This window comes from Protopterus annectens, chromosome 12.part0, assembly GCF_019279795.1.
Source record: "Protopterus annectens isolate FY-2018-M chromosome 12.part0, PAN1.0, whole genome shotgun sequence".
Taxonomy (NCBI): domain Eukaryota; kingdom Metazoa; phylum Chordata; order Ceratodontiformes; family Protopteridae; genus Protopterus; species Protopterus annectens.
Genome location: NC_056746.1, coordinates 503,431,120 through 503,445,850, shown reverse-complemented (window position 1 = coordinate 503,445,850; position 14,731 = coordinate 503,431,120). Strand labels below are relative to the sequence as shown.

Genomic DNA, 14,731 nt, shown 5'->3' with positions numbered 1-14,731 from the left:
TCGAGTACTACACCTGACTCTCTCCCCCCTGCTCCTGTCAAGCCAGACAGATATTACAGGGTTCCTGAATTGCACAAGCATTTCTTTAAGGCCCATTCTGTGGATCTAGAAACAATTTCTCAGGGGCCCAAAGGGGTGGCCACATCCACGGCCAAAAATCCTTTGCCCTCAGACAGGGAAGCTAGGTCCCTGGAGAGGTGGGGCAAAAAAGTTTATACCTCAACCACTCTTGCCATGAGAGCCCTTAATTGCCTTTTTCATATGTTTCAGTATCAGGATTTCTTGATGGATGATTTGCAGAAAAAGTTAGCCTCTCCTGAGCCTTTAGACAGAAAGGCCTTGCAGGATTTGGTCCATAACACTCAGCAGGTTAGCAATCATTTTCTTCAGTGTGGTTATAATGCATTGGAAGCTTCATGTAGGGCAGCTATGACAGGGGCAGTCATACGTAGACATGCATGGTTGAAAGAACAGGCATTGCCAGATCATGTTAAAGTAAAGCTTCTAGATGCACCTCTGGAAAAACACAAGCTATTTGGTGCTAATGCTCAGGATGTGTTGAAATCAATTGAGGAAAAGGCAAAATCAGTGCAAACAGTCAAGGATTTCCTCCAGGTTCAGCCACCAAAGTTCAGCAGGAATTGGCCTTCTAAGAATTGGTCCTTTCCGGACACTGACAAATTTCAAAGGGGAAAGAACAGGCATGCCCGAGGAAGAGGGCAATACAGAGGCTACTACAGAGGCCGCCAATGGCAACCGACTAATCAGAGAGGTGCCGCAGGGACATCCCCTGCTCCACAGGGACAATCACAATGACTTGACTTTGGCACCGCCTACCAAGGCTCAAACAGAAGCACCTTTAGGCGGAAAATTATCCTTATTTTCAAAAAAACTGGCACATTTTAACAAAGGACAAATGGATTCTGGACATAATAGACCAAGGCTACAGGTTCCACTTCCATACTTTACCAACAAAGCAAGGCATGCCAAACCTGCCACAAAATCAAAGGGCAGAGGCTTTCAAACAAGTTACAAAGCTGATAAAAATAAAAGCAATAGAAAAGGTTCCTCCTCAGGAACAAGGCCAGGGATTTTATTCAAGACTGTTCCTTGTTCCAAGAAAAGAAAATCAATGGAGGCCTATACTGGACTTGTCCACTCTAAACAACTTTCTCATTGTACCAAAATTCAAAATGCTGACACTGCAGCAACTCCTTCCCATGCTGGGCAAGGGGTCTTGGCTGGTTACTCTGGACCTCAAGGAGGCATACCTGCATGTCCCAATCAGACAAAGTTGCAGAAGATACCTCAGATTTCTTGCAGGGTCAGAGCATTATCAATTCTCAGCATTGCCTTTTGGCTTATGTACTGCGCCCAGAGTATTCACTAAATGCCTGGCATCAGTAATTGCACACTGCAGACTCCAGGGGATACAAATATACCCTTATCTGGACGACTGCCTTATACAAGCGGACAGCAAGCAAGCCTTGACAAAAAACTTGAATTATGTCATTTACTTACTACAGGCTTTGGGATACACAGTCAACTTACAAAAGTCAAGACTACTGCCATCCCAACAAATAATTTTTCTAGGAGCCAAACTAGACACACAATCGCAAATGGCTTACCTCACAGACGAGAAGCAAGAACAATTACCACAGTACTTCAAAAGCCTAGCAAGGCTCACCCAGATGACTGCAAGGAAAATCCTGCAGGCCCTGGGTTTTATGGCATCTTGCATTCTACTAATTCCACTGGCAAGACTTCACATGAGAAAACTACAATGGTACCTAAAAAGTTTATGGTCTCAACACAGCCACAACTTGGAAGCAAGTATCCCACTCATCCCATGTCTACAAAGGGAATTTTTGTGGTGGGCCCAAGCAAGCCAGTTAAACAAAGGTATGCCTTTCAACAAACCTCCACCAAGCCAAACCATTACAACAGACGCCTCAGACCATGGATGGGGGGCGCACATGGAGGGCAGATGCATTCAGGGGCAATGGGCCCCCCAGGAAATACATCTACACATCAATCAAAAAGAGATGTTAGCAGTAATCCATGCAATCGAGGCCTTCGGATTATATCTTCAACAAGGCCATCTACTAATAAAGACAGACAACACCACTGTTATGTGGTACATAAACAAGCAGGGAGGTACTCATTCTTACCCCCTTTGCAGACTAACAATGGCTCTTTGGGAAAAATCCCTGAAACTGGACATACAGCTGCAATCCCAGTTTGTTCCGGGCAGGGACAATGTTCTGGCGGACAGTCTAAGCAGAAACATCATGGACCCGCACGAATGGATGCTACATCCAGACATTTTTGCTCAAATAACTCATGCATGGGGAAGGCCGGACATAGACCTCTTTGCCTCCCACCTCAATCATCATCTGAAAAAGTTCTGCTCGAGGACACACCATCCACAAGCCTGGAAGATAGATGCTCTCTCATTCAGCTGGAACTTGCTAACAATCTGTGCTTTCCCACCTTTACCATTAATGACCAAGGTGTTACTGAAGATCAAAGCAGAGCAACCAAAAGGCATCTTAATAGCTCCAGACTGGCCAAGACAACACTGGTATCCACTACTAAGGAGCATAACTTGCACCAAACCGTGGCCCCTGCCTCAATGGCCTCTACTCTTGACTCAGCACAATTACAGGACGGTTCATCCCAACCTGAAAACTTTACAGCTGACAGCCTGGAGGGTCCCATGATTTCTACCCATACATTCCTTTCCAAGGAAGTTCAACAGATATTATTGGAAGCACGCAGACCTTCCACCAGAAAAGCTTACTCAGCCAAATGGAAGAGATTCAACATCTGGAATACCAACAAGGGACAGGATGCATCAGTAATGAGCATACCACACATACTGGAATACTTGGCAGAAATGCTGCATAATGGACTTTCATATTCTTCCATAAAAATACATGCTTCAGCAATTTCAGCAACATACAACACTGATCCACCTGTGTTTTCACATCCTTTGCTGAGACAATTTCTAAAAGGGATAAAGAATATCAAACCTCCCAGAAAGCCACCAGTGCCTGCATAGGACCTCAACTTCATGTTGGAAAAGCTAACTCTTCCTCCTTTTGAACCAGCAGCATCTGCAGACTTGCAATTTCTTTCATGGAAAACAGTTTTCCTGTTGGCAATTACCTCAGCAAGAAGAGTCTCAGAGATACAGGCCCTCATGGCAGTGCCTCCATTTCTCATTTTTCACCAGGACAGGGTTTCTTTAAGAACCAATCCTTCTTTTATGCCAAAAGTGATTTCCAGGGTGTCTCTGAACCAAGCAATTCACTTGCCCACTTTCTTCCCCAATCCTCAAAATAAGGGGGAAAAGCTGCTACATACTTTGGACATACACAGACAACTACGCTACTACTTGGACAGAACAAAGGCCAAAAGAAAGTCTGACCAACTATTTGTAGCATACGCTCCTGCAGTGCAAGGAAAGGCAATTTCCAAGCAAACTATTTCAAAATGGATTGGACATTGCATCAGATTCTGTTATTCTTTCCATGGAAAGGGTGTGCCAGCCAATATCAGGCCACACTCCACCAGAGCTACAACCACCTCCACAGCCTTCCTAAGAGGGGTGGCTACAAAGGACATTCTAGAAGCTGCTACATGGAGCTCCGTGCATACATTTTCCAAGCACTACAACCTGCCTTTATATTCCAGATCCCGAGCAGGCTTTGCTTCGGCAGTCCTGCAGGGCATTTTAGCTACACCATCCTTATCTTAGAGCCTACCACCCCCAGCTTGGCTATGGTATTCAACCCATATGTAAGGACTGCAGTTGCATTCTTGAAGGACATAGTACAGTTTTGTACCTACCATAAATGTAGATGTCCGATAGATATGCAACTGCAGTCAGGTTTTCCCTCCCTCCTACCCCTCTGTGTATTGGGTCCACTTCCCTCCTGTTATAATTAGCTGGGGATATCTGTTATGGTGTATCTGTTTATTACTATTGTCTATGTCTGGAATTTTTTATCCAGTTTCTAAATTTAGCCTTCCTTGGAGGGCACCTGGCATTTGGGGCAAGAAACACTGAGGAAGATGGCGTTGGCTGATGCTTTTATACCCCAGCCGCTCTGTCGTTGGGGAGGAGGCGACATCAGCCGACGCCGGACCCAGACTTTGGAATCCGGCCGACCGAGGGCTGCCTGAGGCAGGACAACCCATATGTAAGGACTGCAGTTGCATATCTATCGGACATCTACATTTATGGTAGGTACAAAACTGTACTTTTCCCTCACATCCCCTATATATGGGTCAGAGTTAGTCAAAGGACAGTTAGCTGGGTGTGGTAGACCCATTGGGTGATGATAGCATTTAGGTATTGCAAAGTGACAGCTGTGGGAAGTCAGAAATGAGAAAAAAAGAATGCATGGGATATGCATAACTAAACTGAGAGACTGAGCAGCAGAAAAAAAACAAGTAAACTATTAATAAGTCTGATCTGTAGCTGATGCAGATGGTACAGAAATATGCAAAGTGGGCCATTTCGTTTTTATCTGCCATTGTTATCTACATCTGTGTGCCCTTTATAGTTTGACAGGATGAAGGAAATGGTTATAAGGGATATAGGACATCTTGTGGGTTATCAGCAGGTAGAGAGAAATTGTGTGCTGTTGATAAAAAAGTGCAGCAGGTAGTTGTGAATGAAAATTTTGAGAAAATATACAATTTATGGGTATGGTTATCAGGAGACCATGTTACAAACATTTATGCTGACTGTCCAAGTAATGCTGTTGTTGCATTGACAAAAATCTTTCTCCTTGGAATATATTAGTTATATTGCTAAATCAGTGAGTGGAAATATTATTTCCTGTTATATAACATAATGAACACATCTATAAGGTGTTTGTTCCAGAGTCAGGAAATTAGGCCAGTTTTCTATCAGTTGTTTAGAATTGTGGTATACATCTTTCTTTTAACTGCAAACCCTTCAGTGTGACATAATGTTTATGTAAAAAGAGTCCTACATATCCAAAATTGTACTTTTCAATACAGTAAATAGCGTAGGGCAGGGCATCTTACAGCGTATGTTTATCTAGGGTAGCTTGTGTACATTAGGTTCCATAACCTGTTTTAGTAAGTAATTCACTAGGTGTAGTATTCAGATATTGTTTACACAGTTTGTACCTCTGATGTGCTGCAGAAAGTTCAGGATCATGATGGAGGAGATCCACACACAGGGACATTTAAGAACTGTAGCCAGGGTGTACCTCCACATACAGGCAGAGATGATCATATGTCCATTGTAATTCAGGGGGTTGCTGCTGTACCTGCATACATAACACTACAAGATCCACAGACACAATGAAAAGGAGCATAGGTTGGGAGCAAGTACAGCAGTGTAGTACTGGGTCTGTGGCTAACCTTTCATGTTACCGGTGCGCTGTAGTCCAACCAGCTAGATAAGCCTGGAGTGCAAAGCTGGCTTTCTAGCCGAAGGAGCAGAACATCAGACACACTGATGAGCCCCATACACAAAACTAATTCATGCTACTACTGCCTGCTTAATTATCTTCAGTCTGTCATGGGAGTCAGAGGCTATCCTAACATTAGCGAACAAGACAAAGGAACTAATCCTGAACAGGTTACTAACTCCTTCAAGGACGCCTAACAAAAATGTGACATGGACAGTGTGAAATCATCAGCAGATGTAATGGGACTTACGTACTCAACTAATACAATGTAATTTGAGCCTGTAGACCCACAACAATTGTACACAGTGTAGAAGGAACAGCATTCCTTGCCACTAAAGTCGTATGTGTCTGTCAATGCTGTCACATAGCACAGGTGTACAACATTATGACAGATTATTTGCTGCTGCATGACATGTGATGTGGACACAGGCCTTTAATGAGATGCAGCTGAGAGTCAACATGCAGAATTAAGAAACAAGGAAACATCTGTACATAAAATTCATGAACATTCCATCTGGGAGATATGAAAGAGGATTTACACCTAACTGGTGTTTGCCCAGTAAATTAAGAGTACTTTTCCTAACAGTGCAGAATACATTCATGGCATGATATAATGTTTAATCATGGCAAGATCATTTTTAAATACTAGTTAGAAAAGCTCAAGTTTAATTAAAATTTGTGGATTGCTGTTAATGGCAATACAGAGGGGTCTGAGTAGTTATGTTTAACTGATACATAGAAAACTTTTCCTGATGTGTTTGAAATAAAATTTTATACAAAGCTGCAGTTTTTATTTGTGAACAATTTGATGGGTTTAGGATTAGTGTGCAGAATTTCAGACTAAAAAAATGTTAGCACTTCAGTGTCCATGTTTATTTCTAAAGTCATAACAAATGCTATATGTAAGTTATTGACACAGACAAAATATCTTGATGTATTAGAGAAACATGGATTGAGCTGCATTCTCTGGTATGTTAGAAATATGCTCACTGAGCTTTATTTCTAGTCAGGCCTGAATGGGTGCAATACTTGTATCCAGACCATGACTGACTGACAGTTGATAAGAACTTGATAAATATATTTATTGATAATATGGGTGAGCATCACAGTAGTACAGCAGTTAGCATTACTGTGCCTCGCAGTTCTTGGTTCTCTGATTTGGTCACTGGCTGGGGGTGTCTTTGTGGAGTTTAATGATATTTAATGGTCCTGCCTGTGCTCACACAGATTTTAATGGAATATGATTTCCACCATGTTTCAAAGACAAAAATGAACAGCTTAATGTTGTTTGTCTTGGTAACTTGCCTTTCTACGTATTTTGGAGTTATCTCCCATGGACTCCATGACTCCTCTGAAAATGGGATTTCCTTGTTGGACATTCACAGATTACAAATGTAAATTAATGTATGAATAAATAAATGACCACATTAAGCAACACAGATGACATAGTAGTGAAATTTTAAGTACATGCAATAAATGTACATTAACGTGTATTTTTGGTGCATGATATATAAAGAATTATGCTCAGGGCCCCAGTCATAACCAATTTGTTATGTGTTCAAGACATGTGTGTCAAGAAATTCCCTTTAAGAACAAAGCTAAGTCTGAGAGGTGAGGCTTGACTTCCATGTCAAGAATTAATAATAACTAATTTATGATTAGGTCTTTGTAGTACGAGTGGCTTTAGCTGTTCTGATGCATCACTAGTTACAGAAACAAGGGTAGAAATGCAAGGTGTTTCACATCCTTGAAAGCCGTAAATACTTAGGGATGAAACACAGACAGGAGCAAGAAACTGTCACTCTGACAAACTAACAGCTCTAAAAACCCACGCATAACAGCTTTTAAAGCTGTTTTAGCTTCTGTCTGCTGTTAAGTCGTGGCTGTCACTGGCTGTGATTATGCTCTAGCATGAGTAAAAGTAAAAAAAAAGCATCTTCGTTCACAGTAATCCACTGTTGTATTCCTGTAGGTATTTTTCAGGCTAACCTGAGTATAATGTACACATTCTCATTATCAGGCAGTGAAAATACAAAGCAATCTTCCTGAGGCTTAAGTTGTCCGATTTATTCAAAGTATTGAGTGCTTTCATCTGTCAGATGTCATCAGATACAATGTTTCTTTCTACTGCTCTAGCTTGAGACTAGAGCTTAACAGCTTTGAGAGGTGGCTAACAAATCTTTGTTAAGCAACTCTCGTATCTCAAAAAGGTGTGTAACAAATTACCCTTTTCCCTATGTCAGAGTATAATCTTCGTAGTTCATGTGCTGCATGTTCGTACGTTACAACCTATTCACATTATACCACAGTAATGTATTTCAGAGGCTGTGTGTGTTTATTAATAAACAATGTATGCTTAGTTACTACTGTCATTTAATTATTTTTATTTGTATTTATTTTATTTTACACTTGTTTACCAGGGAAGTCAGACTGGGCATGAAGGCCCCTTGTCAGGAGAGGCCTGGGGAGAAAAGCTCCATCATTTACAACAATTTTTTTTTTATATACGGGCCATAAAACCAATTGATTATCCACACATAAGACAACAATTAGAGTACTTCAGTATAGATTGGAGATGTACATTCATAAGTATACAGTTTGTATAGAGGTATGTACAATGTAGAAGGAGCTTTACTTAGAACAGTTGTAGAAAGCATAATTCATGTGCATAGGTGAACAATATGTTCAGAGAGAAATGTAAGTTAGTTCAAAGTATAGTTGGTACTAGCTGTTGGATTTGATTGAATGAGAAGATATGTAATACCTTGGTGAAAAGTTTAGTTGTTGTAATATATGTGTTGCTTAGGGGTGTTTATTGAATGTAAAGGTTCTTAAAGGAAGATGCTTGGCAGACGAGATGAAGAGTTGTTAGTTTGTATTTGCTCTGATAGTATATTGCTTGGAGGAACTATTTAGTTAGATTTGTAACTGTGATGTAACTGCTAGAGTGTAATGTAGGTTTTAGAAGAGAGATAGATAAAATTGTTGAGTTTTATGACGATGGTGCAGAGTAAGAGAGAGAAATGATGGGGAATAATGTGGGTCTTAAGGGAAAAAGTAGGGGAGGAGTTTGGTTTTATAGTATATATATATTGCAGGGTGAGTTAGAAGGGATAGGCAGTGATATTGATAGGTGAAGTACTGTTGTTAGCCAGGGGATCCACAGCTGCAAATCTAGTTTATTACAAAATACTCCTTAAGATGTATTTTAAAAACATGAAAGTTTGTTCTCTTGTTTTAAGTTATTGGGACAGCATCCCAGAAATTTGATATGTAGTTGGAGTACAGTGAGTCACCTGCTGAGTTTCAGGATTTCTAAATTGCCCTGATGACGTGTTACACAATTTGTTGTTTTACTGTTTTCTGAGTTATGTACTTCTGCTGTATTTATATTATTTACAGGTCTGACAGCTTCATTTGGAGCAATGTTTTCCTGTAGTTCATAAGGTGAAGCTATATCAATAAGTAGCAGCTAGTTAAATACCCATTCTCAGTTGGTTTAAGTAGTTTTAGACATTGCTAGAAGGCGTATTACTTCTTATTTCTGTTGTTGGTAGTCTTAAGTAATCAATGTCAGGTTATTATAATAACTAAATGAAATGCTGTTATTTTTATAGTATGACTGAATTGGCAACATGTTGTGTACAGATAACTGAAAGGTACATTTCTGCAGGTACATGTTCAAGTTTTACTTTTGACACTCTGCTTATTTGATATTAGCTCATATTGAGAAGCTTGCCTTAGTGCGGGGGGGGGGGGGGGGTGAAAAATACCAAACTTCCTTTTTGATTATTTCTTTTTTTAGCATTGCAAAAACATTCTCTTGCATGGAATGCAATGATGCTAATATACTATTCAGATGAAAACTAATAATTCTGCTTTGTATTCACCTAGCAATGTGCAGAAACAATTCTCAGAGGGACTGAAGAAAAATGTGGCAGCAACCGAGTACGAACGATTTCAGGAAGTAGGCCACCTCTTCTTTTCCGCCTGTCAGAAAACTCAGGGGACGAGAACATGAGTGATGTAGCATTTGATTCATGGCCTTCTTCTCCATCTCCAGCAACACCACACAGCCAGAAATTTGAGGGTCTAAGTAAGTGAATTTCATTTGTGCCATACAGATTCCTGGGTTGTCTGTTAAAAAGACACTGTCATTCTTCTGAGCCTTGTGGCAAACTACAACTGACATAATCAAACTAGTTCACTATTGTGTCATACTCTGATTCTGGATTTTCTTACTTTGTAGATATAAATTACAGACCACTCAACTGTTTTCTCACACCATTTCTTTACTGAACTGATTATAGTAATCCAGCAGTAGCTGAGAAGGTCTGGGTTACGCTTGATTGCAGTTAGTGATATTCTGTGGAGTGATGTGAACCACATTAACAACCTTGCTTAATAGATAGCTAAATACATAAATGTTGTCTGTCATTAAAATAATAAAAAAATGGCCAACAGATTAATGAGGTCCCAGACAGTTTGTAGTTTGGTGCTTCAGTATTCTTTTTGCACCTTTGAGATACATACTATTTAGTGTCCATCATTCCCACACCTGCAGTATCCTTTAGCATATATGGATTGTTTCCCGCCTAGAAAACAACAACCGACAAGCTTCAAAAAGCCCTGCCCCCCCCTTCACTCTGATTGCTGACTGGCTAAACTTCAGGAGGAAAATCAGCACTCAATCAAAGTTTTCTTCAGTTCTTTATTGCTGTATCGAGAAGCATCTCTTGGGGTTCTCAGGAGCAGCAATCAGCTAGGAGCTTCTTTTCTGACAGATAAGTACACACTTTGGAACCCCTCTACTCAGAGATTATTGCCCTTTAAAAGTAGCAATTCTTGTTTTTTTTTTACTAAAAGCAGTATTTCCCTTTAAGAAACTATTATTATTTTCACAGTTATCAGAAGTTTCCTGTCGGGGACTGCTGCTTTTGACTTACAGTGTTTATTACAGTGTTTGGGGATCATTTTGTGAAAGATTGTGTACTGCAATTGTGTACTGCTTATTTAAACTTTGTACTTTGTCGTAAAAGTTTGTGAAGGAACACTGTCAGTGTAATACTTATGCTCACATTATGACAACCTACCTGCTGTTTTTGATTCTGTCAGTGTGTGTCTGGGAGTGCTTGAACAGCACTGTTAGGGAAATTCTGTTCTACTTTCATTTTTTTTAAACACATTTATTTAGTTATCACTTGTGATACAAACAGACTTACATTTATATAAAAATAAACCATATTGACAAGTTCATATTTACAAACTACATATATTGCTATTTATCATATAATTAAAGCGACATTACATAAATGTTTCAATTCCTGCCTTCTCTTAAACCACATTCCTCCTCCAAAATATTTTTCAGCATATATTGTTCACACAATTTCCATTTATTTATGTGCAATTTGCTCCTACCGTTTTCTAAGGATCCTACTTCGTGTTCTTTAATCTGTGTTACAATATTCACTACTTCATGTATAGTTGGTTTAGATTTTGATTTCCATTTTCTAGTAATTTCTTTTTTGGCAGCCACCAAAATTAAACTTAACAAAGTCTTACTTTGTCTAGGCAGTTCAGATCCTGTATCCCAGCTCAAAAAAAATAATTTCTGTAGTTGCACTCATTTGCTCGCTTAGTATTCTTGACAGAGTACTCTGTAAGAAATTTTTAAGGTCTGCCACCTCATTACATTGTAAGAACACATGGACCCAGGTACCTCTCTCTTCCCCATTACACTCCCAACATTTTGCCATCCACCTGAGGAAAAATTTTGGAGTCTGCTTCGGGTATAAAAGTATCAATGCAAACACTTCCAGGCAAAAATCCTAAATCTTCTAGATTTTTTGCATATTTGGGAGCCGTACACATGTCCTTCCATTGTTTGTGAACTGCATAACTAATCTCTCTGCAATCTTTTTTTGACCCCTTCTGATTTATTCTTACAGTTATTGTGCAATATTGTATATGCCCGACTGTTATCTGTTTTTTTTTTTACTGCAGCTTTTGTTCTTGATTCATTTGAAAACTCAACCAGTGCAGGACTTTCATTCAGGATTACACTATCCCGTTCTCATTTTCTATAAGCTGATATCAATCCCTGATAGTAGGGAAGGCAGTCACTAACCTACAGTGCAAATGTCATCTTGGCCTCTTTCCATTATGTTACCTTTCTCTCTCAGATTATTTGTTTCCAATAAATTGGTTCCTTTGCCAGCTTCCTCCAGTAAATTCCAGCCCCCTCTTGCCTATTCTGTGTACCCCTAATTACAGCCATCCCTATTGGCAGAATCTCCTTTCTTCATTCCTGTGTTGCCTTAGTTCTTAGTATACTTTCTGTCACTTTATGAATGTAATATTCTGTATTACTGTTGGTATTCTCTTTAAGGGTCTGCATCCAAAATCCTATTCTTCTTAAGGATCTGCATCCAGAATCCCATTCTTTCTTATTTCTTGAGCCCCCCTCCCACTTCATCATCACCCCTTTCCACTTCAAATTGCATTTTTTGCTTGTGTTAAGTATAAGAGCCTTAACTGTGTAGCTCTAAAAAATCCCTTCAAATCAGGTAATCCTAAACCTCTTTGTTCTAATGGGAGGATCAACTTGTCCCACTTACTTCTTGCCCCCTTCCCCAATAAAGTCCTTTAACTCATTATTAATTACTGTCAACAGCTTCTCCTCTGGTTGATTAAAAAATGCTTGACCTGTGTATAAAACTAAAGGGACTAAAAACATTTTACTGCTTGTAGCTTGTTATGCATATCCGTAGGCAAGAGCTTCCATTTTATCACTTTTTATATTATCTTTTGTTTTGTCTCTTTCCACATATCCTTAGCTGCCATAACAGAATTATTTTTTCCATACTCCTAAATACTTCACTTTATCATGTTGCCATAAATATGGGTATTAATGAACCAATTCATGTGTTGGTTATATTTTCCTTTCTCCCCCTCCCCCATGTACATCCTCATTGTTGCAAATTAAATTTGTTCCCCACATATAAGTAATATTCCCTGTTGAAAGCTGATTATTTCTTGGAAAAAAAGTTAAGTTCCATAATAACAGTTTTGGGTGGCATAAAATACATGCCAGCATAATCCTCATCCCCTGCCAGTATTCACTTACTACGACAAATCTGCCATTATTATCTTTTTTCCTCTACTATTACTACTGGAACTCCTCTAGCAATTAATACAAGTACTCCTATTTTCCTTTATCCCTGATATACTGCAGAATATCCATTCTGAAATCCTTTCTTTATCAAATTCACATGCTCACTTCTTTCCAAATCTGTCTCCTGCAGCAGTGCTAGTTACACTCTACATTAAAATATAATTAAGTATACTTTCCTTTTTGTCTATATCTGTGAGACCATTCACATTCCAAGGTAATATAGGAAGTGTCACCATTATGGTAAGAAGTCTTTATAACCACCTGTTATATATGGCAGCTTTTTTAAATGTCCAGCTTTTGTGATACATGTACTCATTAATATTTGGCAGTTAATCTCTTAAACATTTTTTTTTATCATCAGCATTGGAATCTATGTCACATTTTATAAGACGTTTTTGTTTTAATAAAAAGCCTCAAATAAAAAAACTAAACACACACACACAAAACACCGTCAGAACATGTTAACTCAATACAAACACACATAACTGTATACTTCCTCAAGTAATGGAGTTTAACACTCCTAATAGGAACATTTCTGTCAAATAAACAGCTGCTAACACTGGACCTAATTAACCTGAAATTGAAGTTATCCATGCTAAGATGCATGTTATTGGCTGTGCTCTTTTTACACTAATTGGTGTCTGTCTTTTTTATCTTTATCCCCATGTGAAAACAGTTTGCATACTTTCAGAAATCATTAACTTTCAGCCTTGAAGAAACCAATGGTCTGTGTTTTATTGCCCTGTTATCAGCTTGTCTCCATGGAAGCTTACGAGAAAAAAGAAAAATGTAGTCCTCTGAAGTAGCTTGAAAGACAAGATGAAATATTTATTGCTAAAAGAAAACGTTTTTATTATATTCTGTGTTCTCATGTTTACTTGTTTCCACGTAAAGTTTGTTATTAGATTAAGCCTAGGGTTTTAATCCAGACACTCGCCTATCCAAAAGTAAGAGAAAACATATCAGATGTACATATATTATGATCTGTGTATGTTTACACCCCGTCCCCCAACCAACAACCCACAATTACAGTATTAAATTAAACATGCTTTTTTTAGCTTTTCTTCTCTTTTGCACTCTAATGCCTACATTTCTTAAGAAAGAGAAAAGGAAGAAAAAAAGGTATCTGTTTACTTTAGTAACTTTATCACACACAAGAGCAACTAAAATACTTTACTGTAAAATATGCAATTTACATTGTGAAAAGTTTCATAGAAATACTACTAAGAACATAAACTGTTTTATGTAAAGTTACCTTTTTCCTTATTCTTTCCCTCCCCTCCCTTTTGAATCCTTTCAGACATAATGACATGAAGTGAAACAAATTCTTTTCAGTTCCCCACAAGTTTAACAAAGTCAACAAAGGTCCGCTCTTTTCACTTATTCTTATACAGCCATATTTCGCAAGTGTGATTTATACTTTGTAGTTTCACATTTATTTACTAATTTCCATGTTGCTGGTCTTCTTCATGTTCACTAAAACCAAAACAGTCCGGTCACCACAACCTGCTTAAAAGTAAAAAACTTTAATCAAAGACAAAAGAAATACAAAAGTGCTTTCAGGCAAAAGCTGTTCCTCAGACCACTCACGTATGTCTCCATCTTCCTCTATTGTAGTCTTTAACTCATTCACTCCAATGGAGCTCAGGAAGTTTGCACTATAACTTCTAATGGGCGGAGCCTAAGCCTTTTGACAGAATCAAATTATGTCCTCACATTTCAAACAAATGTTCATATCTCTGAAACCATAGGGATTATGAATGAAGTATAAATGGCAAACTCTTCAGCACAAACTGTTTTTATAGTGGAAGTATTCTTTAGGTTCTAGGTCTTAAACCAAATTTTATAAGTCACAGTAAACACAGTAACTATTACATTTGTAATATTTTGTAAACAACTTACAATAGCTCAGTAACCACTCAAGTTACACACATACTGTTAGCAGCATTTTATTCATCTAACTGAGAGCTTTAATATGAGACTAAGGAGTTCTTTCTGTGTAACTTGTTTGTTGAGATATTTAGAAAATCTGATAATTGTATCTATATAAATTAATATCATAAAAACAGTTAATATCTGTTTATCGGCACTAGACAGAGGT

The 14,731-nt window shown here is 38.6% G+C and overlaps 1 protein-coding gene across 5 annotated transcripts in view; it reads left to right on the top strand.

Moving 5' to 3' along the window:
* EEF2K (eukaryotic elongation factor 2 kinase) overlaps positions 1–14,731 on the top strand; it is a 469,356-nt gene that overhangs the window by 315,622 nt on the left and 139,003 nt on the right. For all 5 annotated transcript variants that reach the window (XM_044089631.1, XM_044089635.1, XM_044089634.1 and 2 more), the window contains one exon: positions 9,351–9,552. In XM_044089631.1, coding sequence (XP_043945566.1) covers positions 9,351–9,552 — 202 coding nt within the window. The remainder of the gene's footprint in view (positions 1–9,350; positions 9,553–14,731) is intronic.